Here is a 12,972-nt window from a genome sequence, read left to right as displayed (position 1 = left end):
CAACACAGTGATGTCCCATCAGAGAGCGAACTTTAATTGATTTCCATTCCAACATTTATTTCATTATAAAGTAGCTCCTTGTTTTGGATAATCCTTTATGGAACAACTAAAGCAAAAATGAATTTAAAAGTAAAAATGTGGGTCAAATTGTCTCTAAAATGTCCCGTCAGAGAGATTTTGAATACCGTGTTTTGACCCTAATCAAGATATTTTTCCTGAGTGTTTTTATTCCTCTTTAGGCATGAAAAAAACAATGTGATTTAAATTTTTTATGAACCTATTTTTCATGGAGTTGCAAAAATATCCACTCAGCTGGACACCATGTGTTTAATTTTTGAAGCAAAGAAACATGTATTTACTGATATACTGAATGAAAACTATGAAATATTTTTTTTAATGCTGCTAATCTGATGTTTTGTCACATTTTAACATACTGTAATATTAGTTATTACTAACTTTATGGAGATAATATGAAAAAACAAACAAACTACAGTCTAATAACAATAACAAGCAATTGATTTCCACTCAAACATGTTACTGCAGAACAGATTTATCCAGAACAGCAAAGTTACAGTAATGGTATGAATTACAGTGTATGGGATGATGCATAGGCGTCCACTGTGTTGGCTGACACGGAACTGAAGCAATAAAATCCATGAATATACAAGAGAACAGCTGGAGAATAACTGTCCACTGTAGTGACCGCTATGCATGAAAGGGTTAATATGGAAAACTATGTTAATCCAGGTCTGCAGAACCAGAATTGAAAAGGTTTACCATAATTATGAATGTCATAAAATGAAAACAGCTCATCTGCAGCTGATTATTATATTTTGAGTGTATTTGGTTTTTCCTTGTTAATTTTTTTTTTTCTGTCCTTGTATGATCAGATGTATACAGGAACAGTGAAGCATTGCTGTTAATTCTTAAATTATTTAATACTACTGTGGAGAAAGTTTAAAATACATGTAGCTCATGAAACCTTTACTGTATTAATTAATGACTGTATTGTAATTTCCTTCATTTTATTTAGAAACACATTGAATAAATATTTTTGTGTCCAAGCAATCTGTTTTTGTTTTGTTTTTTCAGTGAAGCCTTATTTTAAAGTTAATGTATCCATTAGCTTTCAAGGCAAGCATCTTTTACTCTTTACTTGCCAAAATACTATATAAAATGTTCATTTCAAGGCTAAATTAGAAATGATGTAGTATATGTGGCATGTCTGTGCACACCTGATAGGTGATTAGTGGGTAGCAGAGTCTATAAGGCATCGTGGGTAGTCCACGTATCATCATTCAGTCTCAGGTGGGTTTCATGGTAGCAGCTTGCTATAGATCAGCATGTGGTCGGGGCTTAATTGCTCCCTCTTGTGCTTACCTTATTGCCCAGCCAGAGCTGTTGGTGGGTCTACCTGCAGCTGTCATGCACCCCTTCCTCATCTCTCTTCAGCCAGTGCGTATGGTCGGCTTTGGTTGCTGGGGCTCTTTCTCTGGTAAGTCTCCTCATTGTCGTGTTGATTTGGGCTTCATGCCAGCACTGACCCCAAATTACGGATTAGATCCTCGGCTGTTGCTGGGACCAGGCTCTGATTTCCCTGCAGTGCTCCCCCTCCTTCTGCTGACCACACGTGCACGTGCTTTCACCGACAGGTAAGACCCTCACACCTGAACCAGCGTAGTTTCCTGGTATAGCCGATCACTAAAACTCCCATCCTCATGTAGATCCAGGACCTACAGCGCTGGCCTGGTTTGTGCCCACTGCCTCTGCCTTCCTCAAAGGTACCGTTGTTTTGTCCACCTGTGTTTATTTTATTTGCATTTTTGTTTGTCGTTTGTTGCTTTGTTTAACGTCATGTCTTTTGTTGTTTTGTTTTACTAAATGTTTTTCTCTGGATGTAATGTTTTAATTATTGAATTTTAATTCTGTCAAAATTAATAGGCCTATCTTTTAAAGTGTTGTGATAAAATAAAGTTAATTGTTTGTAATTAATCACGTTCTCTGCCTTATCTGTCCAAACCTACATGGCCTTTTTTGTGTATAAGTGTTAAACTGATACAAGTCCCGGGGCCTTCTCCCCGGATGGTGTTGTCAATCCTTTGAGTAAAAACTACTGCCGTACAGCCCGCCCCCTCGCACTACACATCCATTTTCTTCTGCTTATCTGGGGCAAGGTCATGGAGGCAACAGTCTAAGCAGGGATGCCAAGACTTCCCTCACCCCAGACACCTCCTCCAGCTGTTCCGGGGGGGACCCCGAGGCGTTCCCAGGCCAGCTGGGAGACATAGTCTCTCCAGTGTGTCCTAGGTCTTCCCCAAGGCCTCCTGCCAGCGGGACATGCCTGGAACACCTCCCCAGGGAGGCGTCCAGGAGGTATCCGAAACAGATGCCTGAGCCACCTCAGCTGGCCCCTCTGGATGTGGAGGAGCAGCTCCTCCCTGGTGACCAAGCCCAGCCACCCTACAGAGGAAACCCATTTCGATCGCTTGTATCCGGGATCTTGTCCTTTTGGTCATGACCTAAAGCTCATGATCATAGGTGAGAGTAGGAACGAAGATTGACCAGTAAATGGAGAGCTTTACATTTTGGCTCAGCTCCTTCTTCACCCCAACAGACCAATACAATGTCCACGTCACTGCAGACGCTGGACTGATCCTTCTGTCAAGCTCACATTCCATTCATCCCTCACTCATGAACAAGACCTCCTCTTGGGGCAAGGACTCCCCACCGACCTGGAGAGGGCAAACCACCTTTTTCCGGTCAAGAACCATGGCCTTGGATTTGGAGGTGCTGATCCTCATCCCACTCGCTTCACACTCAGCTGCAAACCGCCCCAGTGCACTCTGAAGGTCCAGGTTTGATGAGGCCAACAGGACAACATCATCTGCAAAAAACAAAGATGAAATCCCTTGGTCCCCAAACTGGACCCCGTCCAGCCCCTGGCTGCACCTAGAAATTCTGTGCATAAAAATGATGAACAGAACCGGTGACAAAGGGTAGCCCTGCCGGACTCCAACATGCACCTGGAACAGGTCTGACTTACTGCCGGCAATGCAAACCAGGCTAATGCTTTGGTCACATAAGGACCGGACCACCCTTAGCAGAGGGCCTTGGACCCCATACTCATGAAGCACCCCCCACAAGATACCATGAGGGTCACAGTCGAATGCCTTCCCCAAATCCACAAAACACATGTGGACCGGTTGGACGAACTCCTGTGAACCCTTGAGCACCTGATGGAGAGTGTAGAGCTGGTCCAGTGTTCCACGAATGGGACAAAAAATACTAAATACAAAAATATTAAAAAGACAAAATAGTTTGTAAATTTGGTTGAAGTATGCAGTAATAGTTGCTGCAGTTCATATGAATCCTCATCAAATGTAAATCTACTTTTCCTCAGTTCAGGTGTCTGTACTAAATATGGAAAACATTCAAAACCCTGTTGGAATGTCCTGCAGGTAAAGGGTGAAATATGGACTGGAAAAATGATCATGCAAATGTAGCATGAATTTTAAATGACTGTTCAGTTGCAAGTGTAAAGGTACTCTGTAATATAGGAACGAAACATATCTGAGTATATTCTCTTTTCATTAGACCATATTTTTCCTGTGTTTAATTATCTATTTTATTAATTCGCTATTTCATGATGTGTTTTTTCTTTTTTTTTTTTTTTTTTTTTTTTACACGTTGAGGACATACGTGGTTTTACTGTAAAGGAAACTTGTTCAGTGATCAAACCAGTTTCAACTCACTTACTCGTCATCTGTCAATTTTTTTCACAAGATAAAATCACGGATATTCGGTTACCATGATAGGAAACCACAGCAAACTATTTATTTCCTTGAATCCATGTCATGCTATTCTGGACTTGAATTAGGCAAAGACAGTTAAAATCTACTCAGGAATGCGTGGTGTTGTTTTATAAAGACTGGGTAGTGCACCAGTAGAACCAGAGCAGGTGGAAGGACACACACTGGAGAGGAGGCAACATCACTGGACACTTTAACGGCGCAACGGTGAGTTTAACGCTTATGATTCTGAATTATTTCATAAATTGATTAACTATAATAGCAGTTCAACATTAACCTTTTAAACCCAGAGCCTAAAATAGTAAAATAGTAAATTTCAGGCAACCCCTTTTGAATTCCAGGCGACCCCACGTAGTTGAAAAACACTGAGTCAGCAGTGACACGTCAGGTTTTAAAGGGTTAATACAGTTGTACAAAATAGTTGAAGAGAATATGATGATTTGATATTGTAATAATATGCATTTTTTTATGTTATCTTCGACAGTTATAATTTGATCACAGTTCCAGGAAGAATGCATTACGTCGTCGTCTTCGCTCTGCTCCCAGCATGCATCTTGGTTGGTGAGTGTGTATTTATGTTAAATATAATATCCATCATATATAGTAGACACAGATGGAGCATAAAACAGTTATCATTGTTATATCATAACTGTAACACTGGTCGTTACCCACTTTGAGTCATTAACCCTTTCATATATAGTGGTCACTGTAGTGGACAGATATTCTCCAGCTGTTCTCTTGTTTATTCATGGGTTTAGTTTTAATTCCATGTCCTCCTGAGACCCAGCAATGCATTTTTGTCCTCTGTAGGGGACTAAAGTTTGACAGTTTTAATAAAAAAAATTTTAAAAAATGCTGTTCATTGCAAAGGACATTCCATTAACAAATAAATAAATGAAAATAATTTTTAAAATGTATCTGAAAAAACTTGCATTTTGCAGTTTCCAATCAAGATGACTGTTTAACCCTTTCATGCACAAATTATGAGAACCTTAGTCAATATTTTTTTCTTGAGTGTTTTTGTTCCTCTTAAGGCATGAAAAAAACAATGCCACTGATTTTTTGTTTGTTTGTTTGTTTTTCATGGAGTTACAAAAACGTCCACTCAGCTGGACACCATGCATTTAAGTTTTGAAGCAAAGAAACATTTCTGTAAAACTCATCATCAGAAAGTGATATACTGTGTGAAAACTATGAAATAAAAGCATTTTTAATGTAGCTGATGTTTTCTCACATTTTATCACACTCTAATATTAGTTATTACTCATTTCATGGAGATAATATCCTACTGAGACCCAGGAAATGGACAGTTTTAGCTTTTTTACATTAAAAAATTGTCTTGATTGGAAACTGCATAATGCAACAGATTTTTCAGATACATTTTTAAAACTATTTTTATTTATCGATTGTGTTTTTTTAATGGAATGTCTTTTGTAATGGATAGTATTTTTAAAGTAAAACTGTCAAACTTTTGTCCCCTACAGAGGACAAAATGCATTGCTGGGTCTAAGGAGAATATGCAAAAAAAAAAAAAAAAATTGTTAATTACAGTTTAATACCAATTAGCGATTGATTTACACTAAAACATGTTAGTGCAGATCAGGTTTATCAAGAACAGCAAAGTTACAGTAATTGTATGAACAGCAGTGTTTTTTTGGTGATGCATAAGAGTCCTGATATGGAACTAAAACAACAAAACCCATGAACAAACAATACAACAGCCGTAGAATAACTGTCCACTGGAGTGACCACTATGCATGAAAGGGTTAAACCATTAGTGTTGCAGATGCTAATATCACATTGACGTGATATTAACCCTTTCATGCGTGAATTATGAGAACGTTAATCAAGATTTTTTTTCTTTATTCCTCTTTAGGCATTTAAAAAACAGTGAGATTATTATTTTTTTTATGAAGCTATTTTTCATGGAATTGCAAAAATGTGAGTTTAATTTTTAAAGCTACGAAACGTGTATTTACTGATATGAAACATAGTGAAAACTATGAAATAAAAACAATAAATGCTGCTAATTTGATGTTTTCTCACATTTCAACATACACTACAAACAAAAAGTTATGGATATTTAAAATTTTTGGAGCTATTTTTTTCAGTTGGGAACACATTTTTACTCTTTTTTGTGTGTGAATTGAACTGAAAAATTTTTTTTTTAATGACCAGACAGTTTAATTTACAAATGGCAAAAATGACAAAAAAAAAAAAAAAAAAAAAAGACAAAAAACAAAAAGAAATATCCTTAACTTTTTGTTTGCAGTGAACTCTAATACTAGTCACTTCATGGAGATAATATGCCAAAAAAAAAAAAAAAAAAACTTTTGTTGTTAATTACCATCTAATAATGATAACAAGGAATTGATTTACACTCAAACATGTTACATTTGGTTTATCAAGAACAGCCAAGTTCTAGTAATGTTATCAATTGCAGCGTTTTGTGTATTGTGTTGGCTGATATGAAACTAAAATAACAAAATCCATGAATATACAAGAGAATAGCTGTAGAAAAACTCCACTGTAGTGACCACTGTGCATGAAAGGGTTAATGTAAAAAAAAAAAAAAAAAGCTAAAGATTTTCACTTTTACCGGATCTCAAGAGGATATCAACCAACACAGTGAACGCTCATGCATCATCTACACTGACATTCAGACCATTATTTTAACAGCTAATTTTCTCAAGCAAAACGTTTTTTTTTTCTGTTTTTGTTTTTTTAATGTATTATCTCCATGAAATGAGTACAAACTAGTATTAGAGTATGATAAAATATGAGAAAACATCAGATTAGCTGCATTAAAAATATTTTTATTTCATAGTTTTCACACAGTATATCCATTTCTGATGATGGGTTTTAAATACATGTCTTTGCTTCAAAAACTTAACGCATGCTGTCCAGCTGAGTGGACATTTTTGTAACTCCATGAAAAATAGATTCATGAAAAAATTCAATTGTAATGTTTTTTACATGCCTAAATAGGAGTAAAACACTCAGGAAAAAAATCTTGATTAAGGTTCTCATAATTCATGCATGAAAGGGTTAATAAAGGAAAATGAAGTCAAAAATATTTGTTGGCTGTCGTTTCCAAGACTGACAGCCAATTTTAATTTTGAATGATTTTAAGAATTAATGACAGAATGGGTTTTACTCTAAAGCAGGGGTGTCAAACTCATTTTAGTTCAGGGGCCACATTCAGCTAAATTTGATCTGAAGTGGGCCGAACCAGTAAAATAATAACATAATAATATATAAATAATGTCAACTCCAAACTTTTTTCGATGTTTTAGAGCGAAAAAAGTAAATTTACATTATGAGATGGTTTACATCTACAAACTATCCTTTCAAAAGATGTGAATAACATGAACAAACTGAAAAAATAAGTGTAATTTTAACAATATTCTGCCTCAGTTTATCATTTCCACATGTACATTATAACTTACAGATCACAGTGGATCTACAAACACACAACAACATTCCGTAACAGGCAGAATATTGTTACAATTGCACTTACTTCTCTTAAGATATTCCAGGTTGTTCATATTTGTTCAGGTTATTCACATTTTTTGCAAAATTAAACTTTGTTTTTGTGTAAATACATGAAAATATTTACATTTACTAAGAGAAATATTTGGAGTTGTCATTATTTCTATGTTATTATGATAGTATTTTACTAGTCCTAGCCGTTTGAGATTGAATTGGTCTGAATGTGGAACCTGAAAAAATATGATTGCTAATTTTTTAGTGTAATTTTTGCATTTCACAAATTCATCCCAAGGGCCAGACTGGACCCTTTGGCGGGCCAGATTTGGCCCCCCGGGCTGCACGTTTGACACCTGTGTTCTAAAGGAATGATTGTCTCAGAGTTGCCAAATCGACCTGTATAACCTGTATACATGCAGGAAGACACTGGAGTATTGGGGAGAAACCCAGGCGTGTTAATCTGATTACTCATAATCAGATTGTTGCTGATATCTGATCAAGTATATCAGATTACGTTGTGGACGTGATCCCTTAAAGAGTGATATTTTGCTTTTTTTTAAAAAAATGGAATTATGCATTTTCAAACATTTTCCTGTGGTCTACATAAACTGTAAATGCTATACTTCATTAATTCAACTCCACAGGTCCATCTTCAACCCTATTTCTAAGTAATGACACCAGAAAGGTGGTTTTGAGCGCTGGCCCTTTAAATGCAAATGAGCCACTTCAGACCCCGCCCCCTCCAGGTTGTTGGTTGTGCTGCTCTGTCCTGTTCAACTAGTTGTGTTTGTTTATACAACCAACAACTGAACAGTTTAGCTTGGAGTCGCATATTTTCAGTTTTTACTACAACCGCTGCTGCTGACAAACAATTCTGTCGCACTCTGATGTTCGCCGGAAATCTTGACCTTATATGTGCAAATGTCCAGACGTAACTAGTTATAGGCGTAACAAATTAAGCAGGAATTAAAGCAGGTTGTAGAAATCCACTCGATTTTTGCCAAAATGAATATAAAGATAGTTTTGCAGCACCTGGAGGGTTCAAATTCAACAAGAGAAGCAGCAGCATTCCAGGCTCGCATTACAGTTTGGAATGTTTGAACTCTGAAAACATGGCTGAAGGCAACTGCAGAATGTGGAGAGCAGGAAAGCAGTTTTACAGTGAAGGTATTTTTATCACAGTTTTCAGAAAGGAAAACCATGATTAATTCAATTTATTCCCCAGCATGCATACATACCTACAGACAGACAGACAGACAGACAGACAGACAGACAGATAGATTCAGAGCCTTATAAAGAGAGTTACGACATGCTTTGGTGTCTCCGCTCTAGTGATAATGTGGTCCATTTAAACCTGAATTGTTCCAAACAAACCAAGCGCTCTCATGATATTCTATGGGACAACTGGCCGATGATCTACATAGCTGCGCTCTCATTGGCTGACGTTCTACGTAGCTGCGCTCTCATTGGCTGACGTTCTATGTAGCTGCGCTCTCATTGGCTGACGTTCTGTGACACTGCATTGTCATTTGCTGACGTTCTGTGACGCTGTGCTCTCATTGGCTGATGCTCTGTGATGCTGCCCTCTCATTGGCTGACGCTCTGTGACGCTGCACTCTCATTGGCTGACGCTGTGTGATGCAGTGCTCTCATTGGCTGGCATTCTGTAACACTCCCCTCTCATTGGCTGACGTTCTGTGACGCTCCCCTCTCATTGGCTGACGTTCTGTGATTCTCGCTCTTACTGGCTGACGTTCTGTGACGCTGCGCTCTCATTGGCTGACGTTCTGTGACGCTGCGTTGTCATTGGCTAACGCTCTGTGATGCTGTCCTCTCATAGGCTGACGTTCTGTGACACTGCACTCTCATTGGCCGATGCTCTGTGACACTACGCTCTCATTGGTTGACATTATGTGACGCTGCGTTGTCATTGGCTAATGCTCTGTGATGCTGCGCTCTCATTGGCTGACGTTCTGGGTAGCTGTCTCTCTCTCCCTCTCTCTCTCTCTCTCTCTCTCTCTCTCTCTCTCTCTCTCTCTCTCTCTCTATAAGGTGACATCTTTATTCCACATTTGTATGTTTCATATTTACTTGTTAATATTTGAATGTTTCTGCCAACAGAACGTTTGTGCTTATTATTTTTTATTTATTTATTTTTTCAAAATACAACTTGGTTCAATTATTTCAGTGTGTATTAGTAGTTCTTGAACATTTTGAGCACAATTTCAACAATACAGCGATAATAATGATAACCATGATAATTTTGGTCACGATAGATAGATAGATAGATAGATAGACATTGAAAACAGCACTGAACCAACAATTGTGATTTGTTTTCCAGTTCATTTTATTACCTTATGTAAGATTTAGCACATTTAACGTATCAGGCAGATATTTAAAAAAAACAAAAAAAAACAAATACTTGTACATCTTGTGTAATCCTGTCCATTGCTGTCCCCACAGCTCAGGCAGCCTCCTTCTACTCGGCACCAGAGGGGTCAGAACCCACCTACTCCTTCTCCTCACCAGTGGGCTCAGGGAGCGGCTCTTCATATGTTCTGTCTGGAGAAGGTCGGATCACGGCTGTCCGAGTGTGGGAGAACTACAACAACTATATTTACGGGTAACTATCACAACACTATCATATAACTCTGATAATAAACATTAGTTATCCTCCCATCCCTCCAACACCTGTCCACCTGCAGAACTCTGGGGCGTACAGATCAGATCACAGCTGACCCCTGGAGGTGGACTTTTGGAACCACTATCCTCAGGCAGGAGGCTACGATCTATTCAGAGCAGAATCTCACACCACAGGAACAGCTTCTTCCACCTCTGCTGTTAAACTCCTGAACTCTAAATAACACTAACACCAAATACACTGTACTGTCACTATATCCACCATGCACTATCTGCGCAGAACCAGAACCTTGTACCATAATCTTGTATTTTTAGTCTATAATTTTTGCTTTTTAATCTTCTTTACGACACTGTTTTTAATTTACAGCTGATTTATGTCTTTAATCTATTCTTTTCTTTTCTTTTCTTTTTTATTATTTATTTATTTATTTTTAATTTTTGGTTTTCCCCTGGAAGTCGCTTTGGAAAAAAGCGTCCTCCAAACGGATAAATGTAAATGTAAATAATCGGTATCATTATTGTCTCACTCAACCTATTAATTTTGTCCACACTGTATGTTGTGTATTTTGAAAGTTTATCTTACTTTTTTATTCTCTGATTTGATTACATTTTGGGAACAGTAGGTCAAAGTTAAAAATTTTTATGAATTTTTAAAATCTTTTTTTCCCCCATTTACTTATAATGGGTGAAATTTCACATGTCTGTAGTAGTAAAACTACTGGTTGGATTCATACCAAATTTGGTTTATAAATTACCAGTGACCCAGAATAGATGTGATTACATTTTGGGAAAAATACATCCAAGTTAAAATTTGTAATAAATTTTTAAAATCTTTTTTTTTTCCCCATTTACTTATAATGAGCGAAAATTTCACATCTGTAGCTGCAAAAATATTGGTTGAATTCATACCAAATTGGGTTTATAGATTGCCAGTGACCCAGAATATATGTGGTTACATTTTGCGAAAAGTAGGTCAAAGTAAAAAAAAAAGTAAATCTTTTTTTTTCTCCCATTTACTTCTGATGAGTGAAATTTCAAATGTCTATATAAACATAAATTTTGTTTCAGTTTACTTCAAACTTGCCACTTATATAGAAGCAACTGCAGAATTTTTTTTTTCAAACTTTATTGTAAATATATGTGTATACAAAACATCAAGAAATGTTGAACAAACATTGAGATGTCAAAAGGAAAAATCATCCAAACAAATAAATGAACATAATGCACAGGCTTACACAGGCAAGGCATTGAACCCTCCATTGTTCCCAGTAAAACTTTGTGTGGCAGCAGTCGCCCACTGGTGTATGAATGTGTGCATGAATGTGAGACTTTGTAAAGTGCTTTAGACACCAAGATGTAGAAAATGCGCTATGGAAGTGCAGTCCATTTACTTCAGACTTGGCACATATACAACTGGGGATGGGAATCTAGAACCGGTTCTTTTTGAGATCCAGATCCCAGTAGCTTGATTCCTTGGAATCGTTTGCCTGCCTGCTTAACGATTCTGCTTATTGATTCCGGTTGCACATGTGCGATGACGTCACACGTACGCTGCATTGTTTTTGGTCAGAACGTAGCCAACATGTCGTTGAGGCAGAAACGGTCTAAACAGACGACACCAGGTCCACTGGAACACTGTCAAAGCTTCCATGTCTTCAAAAGGGTGGAATCCCTCCAATATGTTCAGACATTCGTCCACAGCATGTGAATCATTTACAGGAATGTCATGTATTTGATACGCTACTTAGTGACACTTGTGAATGTAGCAGCAGAGTGAATGCCGGGCCCAGTTCCGGTGCGGGCAACAAATGTCGTACCCAAATACAAGTTTCTGAAGGTAGGGAAAAGAAATGAGGTGCACAACAACAGGAGACGAGCCGAATTGAACTGGTTCCACATAGTCGAAATGCGGCAATAGAGGAATTAGTAAAGTGTCTTTAGTTTCACTTTCACTGCACGCTGCCACCGCCACCCCCAACCCAAACCAGGCCCAGCTGTTATTCTTATTTGTTCATACTGTATATGTTATATTTTCTGTGCAGATGTAAATATAAAAGACAGTTAATGCAAACACACCTGTTTGTACTCTTTTATTCCCTCACCCAATGAGAATCGATAAGAGAATCGATAAGGAATCAGATCAATCAGCAAAATCGATAATGGAATTGGAATCGTTAAATTCTTATTGATTCCCATCTCTATATACCACACACACAGACATGATGACATCGGCTCGCCTGGCATCACTTGTTTTATTTTTTACTGTATACTTCTTACTTACTCTATATTCTATGCATGCATCGAACCACTGACATAAGTTCCTAGTAACGTGAACCCTGTTTACTTACATGGCAGTAAACTCATATGAATTATTTTGTCAAATGTCTCCATTTCTTAGCATCCAGATCCGCCACGGCTTCACCTGGTCCAGTGTTGCTGGTTACAGTTATGGAACTCCCCAGGAGATTGAGCTGCGTGAAAATGAAGCCATCATCCAGATTTCTGGGAAATACGCTCACTACCTGCGGTCTCTTATTTTCACCACCAACCAAGGCCGTACGCTGTATGCAGGTCAGCCCTATGGCCACTCTTTCAACATGTACCCCGAGCATCCACAGGCTGAGCTGCTGTTCGTCAGTGGACGCTATCATGGAGCCCTGACCGCCATCGCAGCGCACTGGGGCACTCCTGGGTCATTTATAAGCAACAGCACCAGGCACTGAGAGGGAGTTAATGTTGAAGTCAATGCTAATGCAGCTGTGCAAAACCAGAACTGAAGAGGTTTACCGTAATTATGAATGTTGGAAAATAAAAAATAAAAACTTATCTGCAGCTGATTGTTATATCTTCAGTTCATTTTGTTTTTCTCTTAGTTAAATCTTTTTTTTCCGTCATTGCTGTAAATTCTTTGAATCATTTAATACTTCTGTGAAAAAAGTTTAAAACACATGTAGCTCTGTATCACTAAATGACTTTATTCTTTTCTTGATTTTTATTCAGAAACACATGGAATAAATACTTTTGTGCGCATGCA

The 12,972-nt window shown here is 37.9% G+C and overlaps 1 protein-coding gene across 1 annotated transcript; it reads left to right on the top strand.

The window, feature by feature from the left end:
- Positions 1-3,931: 3,931 nt before the first annotated feature.
- On the top strand, positions 3,932-12,972 carry LOC115428947 (zymogen granule membrane protein 16-like). The gene is made up of 4 exons (XM_030148214.1): positions 3,932-4,016; positions 4,294-4,370; positions 9,762-9,921; positions 12,337-12,972. The coding sequence occupies exons 2-4, from the start codon at positions 4,322-4,324 to the stop codon at positions 12,659-12,661; spliced, it is 534 nt and encodes a 177-aa protein (XP_030004074.1). The 5' UTR covers positions 3,932-4,016; positions 4,294-4,321; the 3' UTR covers positions 12,662-12,972.

The sequence above is a fragment of the Sphaeramia orbicularis genome, chromosome 11 (genome assembly GCF_902148855.1).
Source record: "Sphaeramia orbicularis chromosome 11, fSphaOr1.1, whole genome shotgun sequence".
Lineage (NCBI taxonomy): Eukaryota > Metazoa > Chordata > Actinopteri > Kurtiformes > Apogonidae > Sphaeramia > Sphaeramia orbicularis.
Note: the sequence above shows the minus strand (reverse complement) of the source record. Positions and strands in the feature narration are given on the sequence as shown.